This window comes from Barbus barbus (assembly GCF_936440315.1).
Source record: "Barbus barbus genome assembly, chromosome: 39".
NCBI classification, from domain to species: domain Eukaryota; kingdom Metazoa; phylum Chordata; class Actinopteri; order Cypriniformes; family Cyprinidae; genus Barbus; species Barbus barbus.
Window position 1 is genome coordinate 1,071,214 of NC_136717.1, and position 15,612 is coordinate 1,086,825.

Sequence of the window (15,612 nt, forward strand, 5' to 3'; positions counted from 1 at the left end):
CGGTTCATGTTAGCATGGTCAAAAGACTGTGCGCACAATCTTGTGCGCATGTGCGCAAAACGCGTTCGTGCATGGGCGCACAATAGAGATTGACGCGTTCGGCTGTGTGCGAAAGGTTTGGGTAGTGTTGGGAGACGTCACTCGCCACAAGTAAGTGTTTTATTGTATTTTATAACATTTTTACTGTACTTTTACTCATATGCAGTACCTCACGTACTGAGGTATGTGTTTTGAGGTGTTCCTGGTAACTTTTGTCGGGTGTGTATGTATGTATGTGTGTGTGTATTTATGTTTGTGTGTGTATACGTACATATGTATGTATGTATATATATATATACACACACACACACATACATATATATATTTGTATATGTATATGTGTATATATATATATATATATATATATATATATATATATGTGTGTGTGTGTGTGTGTGTGTGTGTGTGTGTATATACACATTTGAGCATGTAAAAAAAATAGTTGAATACAGAAAAGATGTAAATGTTTTATAAAATATTTATTTTGTTGTGCTTTGTATCACAGACAATCTGGGAAGAATCTGTAAAAAAGCCACATACTGAGGGACATACTGAGAGGAGCCATTTCACACTTCTGCCAAAACGCGTGGGAGGGAGAGTCAGAGGCGGAATTTTTTTTTTTTCTCTTTTTCAGTGTTTTCAAAGTTCTATTACTCAATATCAGTAAGACTTACAGTGATTCTGACTGTTGAGGTACAAACCTCAGAGTGTCACCTTTCAAAAGAGACCAACACCATGCACATAATCCAAATGGTTCAAGAACAGAATGCAATTTACTTTGGGTATGCTTTTTTAGGCGTTTTAAGCAAATTTTACAGGATCTGGAAAGGGTTAATGAGAGGCTTAATTATAGCCAATTTGAAGGTTTTGGGGACATATCCTAATGACAGTGATGAATTAATAATAGCCAAAAGAGGATCTATGACTTCTGGAAGCAGCTCTTTTAGTAGTTTAGATGGAATAGGGTCTAAGATACATGTTGTTGGTTTAGATGATTTAATAAATTTATACAATTCTTCCTCTCCTATAGTAGAGAATGAGTGGAATTGTTCCTCAGGGGATCTATAGTGCACTATCTGATGCGATATTGTTGCTGACGGCTGCATGATTACAATTTTATCTCTGATAGAATCGATCTTGGAAGTAAAGTAGTTCATAAAGTCATTACAGCTGTGCTTTTGGGAAATGCCAACACCTGTTGATGCTTTATTTTTCATTAATTTAGTGACTGTATTGAACAAATACCGGGGGTTATGTTTGTTTTCTTCTAGAAGAGATGAAAAGTAATCAGATCTAGCAGTTTTTAATGCTTTTCTGTAGGATAGGGTATTTTCCCGCCAGGCTATACGAAATACCTCTAGTTTTGTTTTCCTCTAGCTGCGCTCTATTTTCCGGGCTGCTCTTTTTAAGGTGTGAGTGTGCTCATTATACCACGGAGTCGGACTGTTTTCTTTGATCTTCCTTAAGCGTAAAGGAGCAGCTAGAAAAATGTTGTAATCTTTATGGTATGAGAGTGAATTTGAGTAAAACGGGCTCTCTAAATAAGGATGGAAAATGGTATTTTGCTGGTGAACAGATTGAAGTGGTTAATTGTTACAGATATCTGAGTATGTGGTTTACACCAAAATTGTCATGGTGGAAAACATACTCTGTTACTTACGTAACCTCGGTTCCCTGAGATACGTGAATGAGTACTGCGTCGCTAGACGCTATGGGGAAAAACTATGGGGAAAAACTCATTTTTCTCCGAGGACTGAAGACTTTTTCAATCACGCAGTGTGACTGCACGGCCATTGGTTCGTGCAGTGAATAAAAACGAACCAATGGCTCGGCAGCAGCGCTGCACGAGCCTATGGCGGTAAAGCCCACCAGAGCCCGCCAGAATGCGGGGCAATCTGGCTATATAAGCGGGCGCTTCGCCATAGGTAATCAGACCACTTCGACTGAAGCGACAGCGCTGAGTCTTGCAGTGGAATGGCATGGCATGGCACGGAACGCAGTACTCATTCCAGTATCTCAGGGAACCGAGGTTACGTAAGTAACCAAGTAAGTTCCCTTTCGATACTTCACTCGTACTGCGTCGCTAGACGCTATGGGAACAAATACAATCCCGCCATGCCATGAAGTTCAAGTTTATTTGTAAACTGTATTTTAGGCACAGCATTAACTTTGTGCATTTTCATTAGGGAGTCATGAGCAACACCTCTGATGAGGAAGGGTTTGTCAGGATCAAACTCCCACAAAACCATCATTCTTTTCTTGATCAGAAAGATTGGAATAGAATTAAAAACAAGAGAAAAAAAAGAGGATTCAAAGGACTACAGTGGACTAACATCATTGCTGAAGGACTAAGGTCAGTACACCGATACTGCTCATTTGCATTTAAAAGACACAGACTGAAGGTCTTGGAATCCAAACAATCGAGCCCCGAGTTCTGGTGTCTTGGCTATTGCAGATTTGAGGATTGCCCAGTCACTGTAATTGTGACTGTGGATAGTGAGGATGACTTAAAAGGAACAGTGGAGTTTGAAGGTGAACAGTGCATTCACAATCACACTGAACTGATGAGACGACCAGTGAGGGCAGATGACAGACACATAATAGGCCAAGATCTACAAAAGCAATTGCCACGAGCCATCTATCTCGAGAAATTAACAGAGATAAAAGACTTCATAATGGAATCTGGTTGTAGAGATAAGGCTCCTACTCCCAATTTACTAAAAACATCTCATGGGAAGTGCGACAGAAAAGTCGTCAGCACAACAATGAGATCCTCAGCCTACAAATTATGCTTGAAAAAAAAGAACACCCCAGATGAGGTCCTCCAAAAAGTCATGCTTCACCCAAAGGTGTTTTGCTTTGGTCATCAAGGAGCATAGAAATTTATCAAGAGCGATGTCAGGAGGACATTGTTTATCTGGATGCTACAGGCAGCATCATAAAAAAAGAGAATGGCTCTCCTCCTTTCTATGTCTATGAGCTGGTCGTCAGGAATCCTCAAAATAACTCATCTCCCGTACCAGTTGCAACCTACTTAACCTGTGACCACACACAGCCTCTGTGGCATATTTCCTTGAGGCTTTTCAGACCGATGTTGCAAGGCTGTTTGGACGGAAAGGGATGCGGTCACCAATCATGCTTCTATGTGATGGCTCTATGGTACTAATGCAGGTATTTTGTTTCTCATTTGCAAAGAAAAGTCTGCACGATACCATTAACCATTACTATAGCATTGCCTGTGGAAAAGGTACCAAGGAAGATTTTGAGGTGCCCATTCTTCACAGATGCCTCAGTCATGTTATGAAGAATGCCAAGGAGATGTAGGAAACAGTAAGCATAAACTATTTTCTCCTACTACATTTTAGTTGCATACATTAAATAACACAATACTGTGAGTGAAATGACTTTTATAGAATTATACTATTACATGGGTCTAATGTGATAACGTTTATTGTGCAAGAGAGAAAGACACATTAACTCAACAGTCTTTAACAAACTGTCCCAACATAATGTTTTATTTATACTTAGAATATACAATTCTACAGTTACAAATTATTCATTTTATTTCTATTCCCCAGTGCGCCAAACCACTACCATCTTGCCATGCATTCCTTTGGTGCCTCACAACTGCAAGAACTTGATGATATGGTGCAAAGCGCTGCAGTTGTTTTCTCAAGCCCTTGCAGTGGGCAAAATGTTGAGAAACACTTAAGAAGCTGCAGCTGTGGCTGCAGAAAACAGATAGATGTGGATGTAACTGCTGAGTCCAAAAGCAACACGGAGGACTTCAAGGTAAATGTCAAATCTGATTTTAGCATAACTGTATTATTATAACTTTTGTTTACATATATTTAAAAAATATTAAACTGTGCTAAAATATTATTTAAAATTTAATGTAATCAAGATATATTACTGAAGCAAAAGCACTGTAATGTTGAAGTAAATATTAGTTACTTTTTTAAAATTTCTACTCAGTTATACTACTCATTACAACACAAATAGAACAACATCATCATAAGTCTTTGTCAAAATGAACAAGGAAATGTAAAATTGAATTTATGAAGAAAAATGTTGCTGCATGTGCAAACCATTCATTATCAGTTTTTGATATACATTGTCCTTTCTCTGTATAGTCTCACATCAATTAAACATAATCTGTACTGTAGGGAATGGAAGGAATCAACAAATTTCAAAAACTATACAAGAAGATTATTTCCCAGGCCCCGGTTGACAAGGAAGGTGAACCCAACGTGTACTGCTGCATAGGACTTGTGGATCTCCTTAAACAGTATCTTCCTTTTGCTGGGTTGTGGACATCGATAATGCATGGTTAGTCATATTTTCGAAATATAGTGTTTATAAAATATTACATAAAAATATTTAGATTTGTATAATAATTAAAACCTTATTTTCCTGCAAAGGTGACCTTGGACGACATTGCAAAGGACATCAATACGAGCATTGTACAAAGAGATATGATGCCCTCCGAAACATTGAAAGACAAGTAAAACATAAATCAATAAATGCATTCACTATATGTAGAGCTTTTACAATCATGTTGCTAACTTTGTATTGTTTTTAACTTCTAAATAAAAAATGTGTTCAATCCTTTCTTAGAACATAACAGAGGACAACAAAACCCAGGGCATCGTGGAGAAAAGCCAGTGGGATTTGTTTCGGATCTGGCTGACTCACTAGGCTTGATGATTTTGTTAGCTTGTTTTTTTTTTCAACAATGACTGAAGAAAATCTGATTTAACCTGGATATGTAAGGAACCGAGATTGTTATTTGAAAAGGTTAACTTTAACGGACGAAACCAGATCGGCCGACCGGCACATGCTTTTACTCAAAGGATTCCCTCTGGTTGAGTGACTCACATCTAACCTGTATAGTTAAGACAAACTCACCATGTCTATCTAGTCATGAAGATGTTATACATTTGAGATTCAGCAGGCAAGTATTTTCACAGCTACATTACTATTCCAGCCATAATTAATCACAACAATGTATATACAATTACAAATGATTAAGCATATAGATCGTCAGTTTGTTGTTTTATATACATGCACATAGACATTACTTCATACACAACATAGTCATGAAGTCTATAAGAAATCTTTAGACGCACACATAACGACAAAAGACAATTATTGAACCTTTTCTGATAAGAAGTGTGCGCTGCAAACGTGAGCATTTTTGACGATCGTTTCTGTTCAGTCCGCGCGTTTTATCGCGTTTAACCACAGCTGTTGTCGGTTTTTTGTCTGGCAACGACAGCAGGTAAGCGATAAAATGTAAAATTGGAGCCTGTACTATGTCGATTCGGGCACCCAGCTTCACAACAAGAAGATATTTTAAGCTCCTTATGTAGCCGAATCTGCGCTGGTTTCAATGGGGCACCTCCAGTTTTCGCTTTGTTTTGCCTCCAGCTAGCACTGTGACATAATCGTGACGTCGGCACAAAAAGGGCCTATAGTTACATGAATAGTTTATGAAGTGCCTATAAGCTATATTTTCACAGCATTTGTAAATGTAAAAATGAGCATTAGATAATGTGAACTGAAGTTGAATGACATTTATAAGCATTAAAAAGTACACTAACAAATAAGCTTGTAAATATGTGTCATTTCTGTTCAAATCAATTGTAGATTTTTAAAACTCATAACAAATTTAATGTCATTTGTAAATATTAACTAATGATCAGAATAATGCAATACAATATTCAGAGCAATACAACTTCGGATATCTTGATGAGGTAGGTGATGGTAGGCTTGTCTTACAGGACCAGGAGATCGTGGATAGATGGGATGGAGAGAGAGACCACACCAGTATCTAGACTGGAGGACGAGGATAACACGCTGGAGAGAACACAGAGGTAAGTACAAGAAATCACACTTGAAGGAATATACTTGATAAGAAGTCCAATGCGTGTAAACGAGACCAGACGTTGGAGTGAGGTGATGAATCTGCTCATAAAGCCAACTTGATGAGTGTGCTGATGTGAGACAGGTGCATGTGATTAGCATTCGGGTGAGGGAGTGCGCTGGGATTGCCTGGGGTTACCTTCCTCTTGTTAAACTCATAAACATCCACAGGAGGCGCTAAAATGTTCTGTTATAAGGTGTTTATGTGTTCAAAAGATATGATTAATGCAAAACAAAGTTATAACCACACCAGATATACAAAGAGTTTCTTAAAAGACACATTGAGTTCTGGCCACCCAATAATATTCACACAGAACTAAACATAAAAATCAGAGAAATAACAAAGTAGCCTATAAAAAGAGAATTTAAAATTTAAAGGCCATATTTCCCTAAACGTATTAAATGCATGCATCATCTTTCATATCAAATTCTTACATTTTATTAATAATTTCACCTAATATAATAAGATAATATAGGGCTGTAAACAATCATATGAAATCAGTATCTACAAAATGTATCTTTCCACTGCAGAAGAAACAGTAGTGACTGGAGCGGCATTCAGATGCATTTACACAGCATGCAAAATTATAACAGCATAAATAACGTTGTGAGCTCGTTGTTTTAAAATATATATTTTTTTAATATACAAAAATGAAATGTTGTAAAAAATGCAAAGATAGGCTACTATGAAAGTAAACCACCAGTAGGTGGCAGCAAGTGACTGCTTCTTAATTCTCTTAATTAATGAGTCATTGAAGCATGCCTTCAAAGGATTCGTTCAGACAGCTGATTCATTCAAGAATGAAGCAAGTGCCTGTCCTTATGAATGGGCCACTGAATCATTGACTCAAATGATTCAAAATTAAAAAACGCAAATCATTCATTAACAAAACACCTCTGTGTGTTGCTCAGACATGCATGACTGTTCTGCTTTGATCTTTGTATAGAACGATTTTCATTAACCAAATGGAGCAAAAACAGTCAACGTTGACAATATATCCTTTCAATAAATTCAAATTCAAATACTGAACTAAAATGTCACTATATTAACTACTCGTTTTAACTCTTGTATAAAATGTCAAATTTGCAATCGTGGTTTTCACGGAATTGCCCTCTCTTGGTCGTATCATGTTGCTTAACTAGGCTGTATGTCAGGGCAAGGCAGAGAGAATAATCCAGGAACACGGGCAGGAATCAAGACACAGGAAAACTAACTAAGAAAACAGGGAAACGCTTTGTAAGGTAGACGGGCTAACAATACTCGGCAGTGAGCAAGAGCAAGTCCCAAGCTTAAATAGTGAGTGAGTGATTGTGAAGTGATAATCAGGTGTGGGCGAGATAATGGTGAACAGCTGTGCATGTCGTCAGTGCAATGGGTTGTGGGAAATGGAGTCCAATGAGTTGTGAGTGAAAAAGTCAATGTGGTGAACGGGTGACCTCTAGTGGTGGTTGACCGGGAGAGCATGGACCAGATTCGGGACAGTTATCTTTAGGTCACATCCCAAAACCATTCGAGCTGGCGGTTATTTAGCCTGTCATTAGGAAACCACAACTAGATCCCAGTGAACTGGCAAATTACAGATCCATTTCAAATCTTCCGTTTATGTCTAAAAGTTTTGAAAAAGTTGTGTTTGCTCAATTGTGCTCCTTCCTGCTGCAAAAAAATTATATCTATGAAGAATTTCAATCAGGTTTCAGTCCCCATCATAGCACAGAAACTGCACTTTTAAATTACAAACGACTTGTTTCTCACGCCAGACTAAAGCTACATCTCATTGCTAGATTACTTGATCTTAGTGATGCGTTCGACATTAGAGATCATGACATTCTCATAGATTGATTACAAAACTATACAGGTATTCAAGGGCAGGTTTAAATCCTACCTGTCCATGTCACCCATGAACTGTTTTGTTGTGTTTTCATTCCCCATGTGCTCAGTGTGACCTAGTTTCTGTCTCCAGTTAATTACATCATTTGGTTCAGGTGTGTCTTGTTAATTATCTTCATTTGCCTGTATATTTAGTTCAGTCTGTCCTGTGTTCCGGCGTCCAATCTTGACTACGTCCCTACATGTGAATCCTGCCTGTCTTTTGTGGATTTTCCCTCTTATGGATTAATAAAAGACTATTTGACTTGATCTTCTTCTTCTTTGTGCATTTACTTCACCGTAGCGTGACAGTCCGATCATTATCACTATGTCTACTTAAACAGGGAATCATCTCAATTAACACCAGTAAGGTATGGTGTGCTACAAGGATCTGTCCTAGGCTCTCTGCTATTTTCAATATACATGTTGCCCCTTGGTAATATTATTAGAAAATACATAAATATTAGTTTCCATTGTTATGCTGATGATACTCTACTATATATTTCTACAAGACCAGATGAAACTTCTAAACTATCTAAGCTGACAGAATGTGTTAAAAAAATTTTTTAAATGTTTCAAAAGATTGGATGACCAATCATTTTCTCCTATTAAATTCAGATAAGAGAAAGATATTACTTATTGGACCCAAAAACAGTTCACAGAATCTCTTGGATTACAATCCGCATCTAGACGGATGTCCTGTTACTTCCTCTACAATCAAAAATGTGGGTGTTAGACAGCAAATAGTTTTTTGAAAAATCATATTTCCCATGTTACAAAAACAGCACTCTTCCGTCTTAGAAACATTGCCAAGCTACGGAACATGCTACCTGTTTCTGATGCAGAAAAGCTAGTCCATGCATTCATGACCTCTAGACTGGACTATTGTAATGCACTGTTAGGTGGTTGTCCTGCATCTTCAATAAACAAGCTACAGATAGTCCAAAATGCAGCGGCTAGAGTTTTTACCAGGCCAAGAAAATATGATCATATTACCCCAATTTTACAGTCTCTGCACTGGCTACCTATTCAGTTCCATATCAGTTACAAAATATTATTACTTATTTTTAAGGCCCTAAATAGTTCAGCTCCTGTGTACCTAACTAGTCTTCTACCACGCTACAATCCATCACGTTCTCTGTTTATATCTAGATTAAAGACAGGTTATACACCTTAATAACCTGTGAAAGTGCACCTTAATGTAAAGTGAACACCTGTGAAACATTTATTAATGAGTTATAAACGTTAGTAACATCTAAAAGTGAACCTTAATGTAAAGTAAACACCTGTGAACCATTTATTATTAATGAGCTATGAACGTTAATAACCTGTGAAAGTGAACCTTGATGTAAAGAACCATTTATAAATGAGTTTAAACGTTAGTAATGTGAAAGATAAACAATGTAAAGTGAACACCTGCGATTTATTAATAAGTTATGAACATCAACCTGTGAAAATCAACCTTAAAGTGGACACAATCATGTATTTATTAATTATTTATGCACACACAGAAGAGAGTTAAACATTAAACAATTCAGAAAAACAATCAAGTATTTCACTAAATTATAACTAAGCATCACATCTTTTAACATTTTGCAGTATTTTCACTTGGAGACTTTTCAATTCGGTTTGGCTGGACTTGAGAACTGAAAACTGAGGTTACTTGAGTGAATGAATCTGAAATTCTGTGTTTTTTACTGCCTCGTCTACCGGAAACGTTGGTAGAAAAAATTTTTTTTTCCTTATTCATTCCTGAACATTATTTTTCCTGTGTTTAAGGAAAAGGAAGAGACTTTGATCTAATTACCCTGCCATACTGGAACACTCCAGCACCAGCCCAGTTCTACTGTAAGGTAAAACTTATACTCCGGGATCATTCAAGTATGTGATTCGTCATGAAAAATATCTGATGTGGACTGAAACGTCTGTAATGCACTTTTGAGTACCATTTGAGCTTTCTGTCAGAGCTGTTGTTGTTTTTTTCTATTTTTGTTTGAATATTACTGTTAGAAGGAAAGAAACCGAACAAAACCTGTTTTATTTATTTTGTTTGTACATTGCTTGGTGAAATCATAAGAAATCACAAAGTAAACAGAGTTTATTTCATGATTATTGTTTCCTTTATGTTGTTTATTCTTTACTAAGCCTTTTGGGAAATAAGTGTAAAACTTCTGTTATCTTGGAGTAAGGGCATTCCTACTATCTTGTGACTGGTATAGGGGAGGAGGGGTTAAGCAACGCCATTATACTCTGGGGTAGCTACCGTGTCTGTTATTAGGATCCAGAGCCTCAAACCTTATCAGTCGCTGCTAACAAGGAAAAATGCATAATTAACAAGGCAGATAAAACATGCTTCAGTAAAGAAAGCACAGGAATTAATTGCACTAGGAAGTGAGGACCTAGATCTTGTCAATTCCTATAGTCGTCCAAGGTATATTGAAGCAGAAGTTAAATTCACTCATATATTGTAGTGGAATTGCGCCGCTACACACATTTTCATTCATTTATTGTTTCTATTTTTAAATTCCTGCTCTTATAACTCATTTAAATGCATGTATGCACCTTTTGTGCTTTATATGTAGCTTCTGTGCTGCTGTTTCAGAGTAAAAATGGCGTAAGTGAATGTAAACATGAGTCATGAATAGTTATTGGAGATATTCATATGCATGTTAATCAGAGAAAAGAGAGAGGTTCATATAGCAAGCATGATTTGATTTGACATCATATGAAGAGGAAGCAACGTCACCTGTGTACATAGTGAAATAATCATACACATTCTCTGTGTCTATGATTTCTATAAATAAAGAGTTGGATGTGTTGTTGCTTTTGTCTTCTATTTGCATGTCATTACCTCGTGTGCATACAGAAACATACATGCCCTCCGGCCTCTACCACATTCAAAGTAACACACTTCCAGAGAATTACAACAGAGAAAAATAGCATAAAAAAATACACAAATGAGGAAGAAAAATGAAAAGGTTACCATTTGTTCAGCGTAATAAACAAATGATGTGATGCTGGATGAGGGATGAGAGCAGATATAATAATCACTCAGTTTGAAGCTGCAGACAGAAACATCAGATTCAGGACAGAAACACACAATCTCTGAAGTAAGAACAACTCATGTTTATTCTTTAACTAGAACTAGTCTTCTGACATGATAATACTGTCTTTATCATTGTGTACGGTGCATTTATGTTCCTGTTAAGATGACATAACATAACATAAATGCACCGTACATTTATACATCCTAAATGCATCTTAAAATGAAAATCTGTGAATAAATGAATTTGTGAATATTTGAAATCTGAGTTTATCTGTATTTTTCTTCCTCAGAAATGGACCAAACTCTATTTTTCATTCTTCTTCTCATTGGTGAGTGTGTTTGTGGTTTTATTTCTGGTTTCTAGTTTCATTAGGTTTGATGCTGTTATGAAAATCATTAAATCAGACCCTCTCTTTCACAGCTCTCTGCTCCGTATCTGAATGTGTTCAGCGTCAGTATCACTTTATAAATGAGATGAAGACCTGGACTGAAGCTCAGAGATACTGCAGAGAGAAATACACAGATCTGGCCACCGCTGACAACATGAACAACATGAACGAGCTGAACAAGAGTGTGAATGATAGAAGTGTTCAGTATGCCTGGATTGGGCTGCAGAAGACGAGTCGTGATGAATGGCACTGGTCTTCAGGTGAACCTGTGCTCTATCTCAACTGGGCTACTGGACAACCAGATGGCAGAGATGAGTGTGCTATGATGACAAATGGACAATGGCATGACATACCATGTAGCAATTCCCAACATTTAATCTGCAACGACAGTGAGTTTGATATTTTCAGTGTTATTTTCAGTATTAAGTATCTCAACACAAACCTACAAGGGCTTCGTTTATCATATGTAGATTAACTTGAGTCTGGTCTGTGAAGGAATGATAGTCCATTACATCATAAACCCTCACTGCAGAGAAATGTAATGTAGTGACTCAATAGTGAAGCTCTTTTATAATAAACCTCACGACGCAGAGTTGACAAGTTTCTGTGGTTCTGTGTGTGTGTGTTTCATTTAATGGTTTGAATGCACACGTTACGGCCAATCAAGTTTTTAGACCGATCAAGCTATAATCATGGTATAATTTAAAATATCTTTAACATTGTGATTATTCTATATATTATTCTGGGGAAGTCGTGGGCTAATGTGACTTGTAATCCAAAGGTTGTGGGTTCGAGTCTCGGGCCGGCAGGGATTGTAGGTGGGGGGAGTGAATGTCCAGCGCTCTCTCCACCCTCAATACCACGACTGAGGTGCCCTTGAGCAAGGCACCGAACCCCCAACTGCTCCCCGGACGCTGCAGCATAAATGCTGCCCACTGCTCCGGGTGTGTGTTCACTGCTGTGTGTGTGTGTGTGTGCGTGTGTGTGTGTTCACTGCTGTGTGTGTGTGTGTGCACGTTGGATGGGTTAAATGCAGAGCACGAATTCTGAGTATGGGTCACCATACTTGGCAGTATGTCACTTCACTTAATATATCACAAGTTGTTGAAGCAGCTCAAGTCCTAAAATGACATGTTTCTGATGTTTCCATCACTGCTCCTGTTCACATCCAAACCATAAAGCAGCGTCAGAATAATGAACAAACTGATTCATGAATCTTTTTCTCATTTGTTTTTCTTAAAGCGAACACAGGACTCGTCTTTGTCAATCAGATGAAGAACTGGAGAGACGCTCAGAGTTACTGCAGACAGAATCACATTGATCTGGTCAGTGTGAGGAACCAGAATGAGAATCAACAGGTTCAGCAGTTCATTAGTGATAGACAGTTATCTGGATCATATGTCTGGATCGGTCTGTTCAGAGACTCATGGCAGTGGTCAGATCAGAGTAACTCCTCATTCAGATACTGGAGGTCTGGTCAACCTAATAATTATGGAGGCAATCAAAACTGTACAGCGATTAATCTGAATGCTCAAGCACGATGGCATGACCTCTCTTGCACTGATCAATATCCTTTTGTGTGTCATGAAGGTGAGTAGATCTTCACAAAACACACACAATCCATCCATCACCTCCAGATCTCCTGCAGTTCATGTCTGACATGACAAATTCATCCAGTGTTTGTTCTGCATGTTGTTTTTGATCAGTCTCTCTCTAGTTTCTGCTTGTGGTTTGTTTGGTTTCCAGATGAACTGATTGTGATCAGAGAGAATCTGACGTGGGCTGAAGCTCTGAGATACTGCAGACAGAATCATGTGGATCTGGTCTCGGTTCATTCAGAAGAGATTCAGCGTCGTGTGATGAACGTGGTTAAACTTGCGTCTACTGCGGCGGTGTGGTTGGGTTTACACAACTACTGCGCCATGAACATGTGGCTCTGGGTGAGTGGAGAGATGGTGTGCTATCAGAACTGGGCTCCAGGGAACGGAACGACACCAGAAAACTGCAAACTCGAGAAGAGAAAAGGAGCAGTTCAGTCTGGAGGAGATCAGCGCTGGATCAGCCTTCCTCAATCTCACAAACTCAACTTCATCTGCAGCAGAAATTAAGAATGAGGAACACGCTAATGTGTTGAATCATGTTCTGATGTATCATGTGTTACTTTTATCTTTGATATGTTCAGTAAGTCCTGAGGAGTGAATCTCCTTATGTTTTAAAAGTGGCCAGAAGTCTGTTTTATTCCTGTATTATGATTTGTGTCTTTTATGAACCTCTTTGTCTATCTGGAGTGGTTATGAATCTGTATCTGTATTTACACTAATCAAATCTTTTGAACACAAATACATGAAACAACAGAACATCAACTCAAATAAACTCATCTACAGCCAGTATTGTCTCCTAGTTCCTGATTTTCCCTCAACATCACACTGAACTGTGAATTAAATTGTATTTATTAGTTTATAGTTAGGATGTTTTCGCTTACAAAACATGATAGGCTATTGCAAGTTTTTATTGTAGTGCCTCCGGTGGGTGTTATGAGTTTAACAAGAGAAAAGATTCTGTTCAGAGAATATCCTGATGTCTACAAAAGTCTAATATAGGTCAGTTTACCATTATATACAGGCATATAAATATTCAACCCAGTCTCACAGCAGTTCATGACAGTCACAAAATTTTAATCTTGATTCATGTTCACAGACACGAATTTCCCTTTTTTTCATGTCACTCAGCACAATCTTCAATCTACTGGAACACAGTCTGCGATTTCTTTTTAATTAGCCACCATATAATATTTACATTTATTTACACGTTTGAGGATGTAACCCAATCCTAAACCAACCCATTTGTATATTATATAAAACACAACATATAACAGGCAGATATGAAAACAAACACTATTTATTAAAAAGTAAAAAAAAAAAGTGTTCCAAAGTAAAAACAACTGATTTGTGTGAAGAACGCATGCAAAAGCGATCTCCGTCTCCATCCACACTCTGTCATAAAACTGTCTGTTTACTCTGCACAAATTTAGCGCCCGAGGAAGAAACGTTACGTCAGCTTTAATTGTGAAATGGCTTTGGATCGTGTGTGTGTCTTGTGACAGATTGCGTCATGTGTATTTTTTTAATGAGACATGACTGTGTGCGTTCATGGAGCAAGATTATTTCAGCAATAAAGTCCATAACTGTTACAATTATATATACACCATTTATAGTCTAGACTCTAAAAACACCATTAAAAATCCCCCACCATTATTTGTTTTTGTTGGGTCAGTGTGTCCACTCTGTTGGAGTTATATTCAAACATTCATGTTCCTGAGTATTATCTGCATACATGTAATTCTGAGGAGAACAAATAATATGTAACTAGACAGCCATCCATCAAGTGCAAATTGATAAACAGAGGTGTGACGTACATTCTTTTCGGCTCATTAAAAATGTATCATGCTGTCACGTTCTGGATTAATTGTAAAGGTTTGATAGAACTGGCTGGAAGCTGCCAAGAGAGCATTACAATAGTCCAGCCTGGACAGAATAAGAGCTTGAACAAAGAGTTGTGAAGCATGTTCTGAAAGAAAGGGCCTGATCTTCTTGATTAGGAATAAAGCAAATCTGCAGGACTGGGCAGTTTTAGCAATGTGGTCTGAGAAAGTCAGCTGATCATCAATCATAACTCCAAGGTTTTTTCCTGTTTTTGAAGGAGTTATGGTTTATGTGCCTAACTGGATGGATGAAACGATGGCTTTGATGGAACCACAAGCAGTTCTGTCTTGACAAGGTTGAGTTGAAGGTGATGGTCTTTCATCCAGCAAGAAATGTCTATTAGACAAGGTGAGATGAGAGCAGCTATCGTCGGATCATCAGGATGGAGTGAGAGTTAGAGTTGAGTGTCATCAGCATAGCAGTGATATGAAAAGCCATGTTTCTGAATGACAGAACCTAGTGATGCTATGTAGACAGAAAATAATTGGTTCAAGAACTGAGCCCTGAGGCACCCCAGTAGTTAGATGTTGCAGCTTGGATACCTCACCTCTCCAAGATACCTTGAAGGACCTATTTGAGAGGTAAAACTCAAACCACTCGAGTGTGATTCCTGAGATGCCCTATACCAATAGGGTTGACAGGAGGATCTGGTGTCAAAAGCAGTGTACAGATCCAGCAAGATAAGTATTTGTCAGCCGCTCTTGCAAGTCTTAGGGCTTCAACAACTGAGAGCAAGGCAGTCTCGGTTGAATGTCCTCTTCTTAAACCAGATCGGTTGCTGTCGAGGAGGTTGTTCTGTGTGAGAAAGACAGAGTCTTGGTTAAACACAGCTCGTTCAAGTGTTTTAGCAATGAAAGGAAGAAG

At 38.0% G+C, this 15,612-nt stretch overlaps 1 protein-coding gene across 3 annotated transcripts; it reads left to right on the plus strand.

The window, feature by feature from the left end:
• Positions 1 to 32: 32 nt before the first annotated feature.
• Positions 33 to 13,654, plus strand: LOC306858752 (C-type mannose receptor 2-like). Of its 3 annotated transcripts, none has more exons than XM_079399446.1 (14): positions 33 to 150; positions 545 to 821; positions 2,226 to 2,392; positions 3,235 to 3,369; positions 3,618 to 3,831; positions 4,206 to 4,368; positions 4,461 to 4,543; positions 4,657 to 4,993; positions 5,823 to 5,915; positions 9,611 to 9,684; positions 11,168 to 11,206; positions 11,299 to 11,655; positions 12,509 to 12,856; positions 13,013 to 13,654. In XM_079399446.1, exons 11-14 carry the CDS (start codon positions 11,170 to 11,172, stop codon positions 13,372 to 13,374), a joined length of 1,104 nt encoding a protein of 367 aa, XP_079255572.1. In that variant the 5' UTR covers positions 33 to 150; positions 545 to 821; positions 2,226 to 2,392; positions 3,235 to 3,369; positions 3,618 to 3,831; positions 4,206 to 4,368; positions 4,461 to 4,543; positions 4,657 to 4,993; positions 5,823 to 5,915; positions 9,611 to 9,684; positions 11,168 to 11,169; the 3' UTR covers positions 13,375 to 13,654. The 3 variants fall into 3 exon arrangements, with proteins under 3 accessions (XP_079255572.1, XP_079255571.1, XP_079255573.1); XM_079399447.1 differs by adding an exon at positions 10,698 to 10,941 and having other exon boundaries at positions 59 to 150; positions 2,226 to 3,369; XM_079399445.1 differs by having other exon boundaries at positions 47 to 150; positions 2,226 to 3,369.
• The last annotated feature ends 1,958 nt before the right edge of the window (positions 13,655 to 15,612 follow it).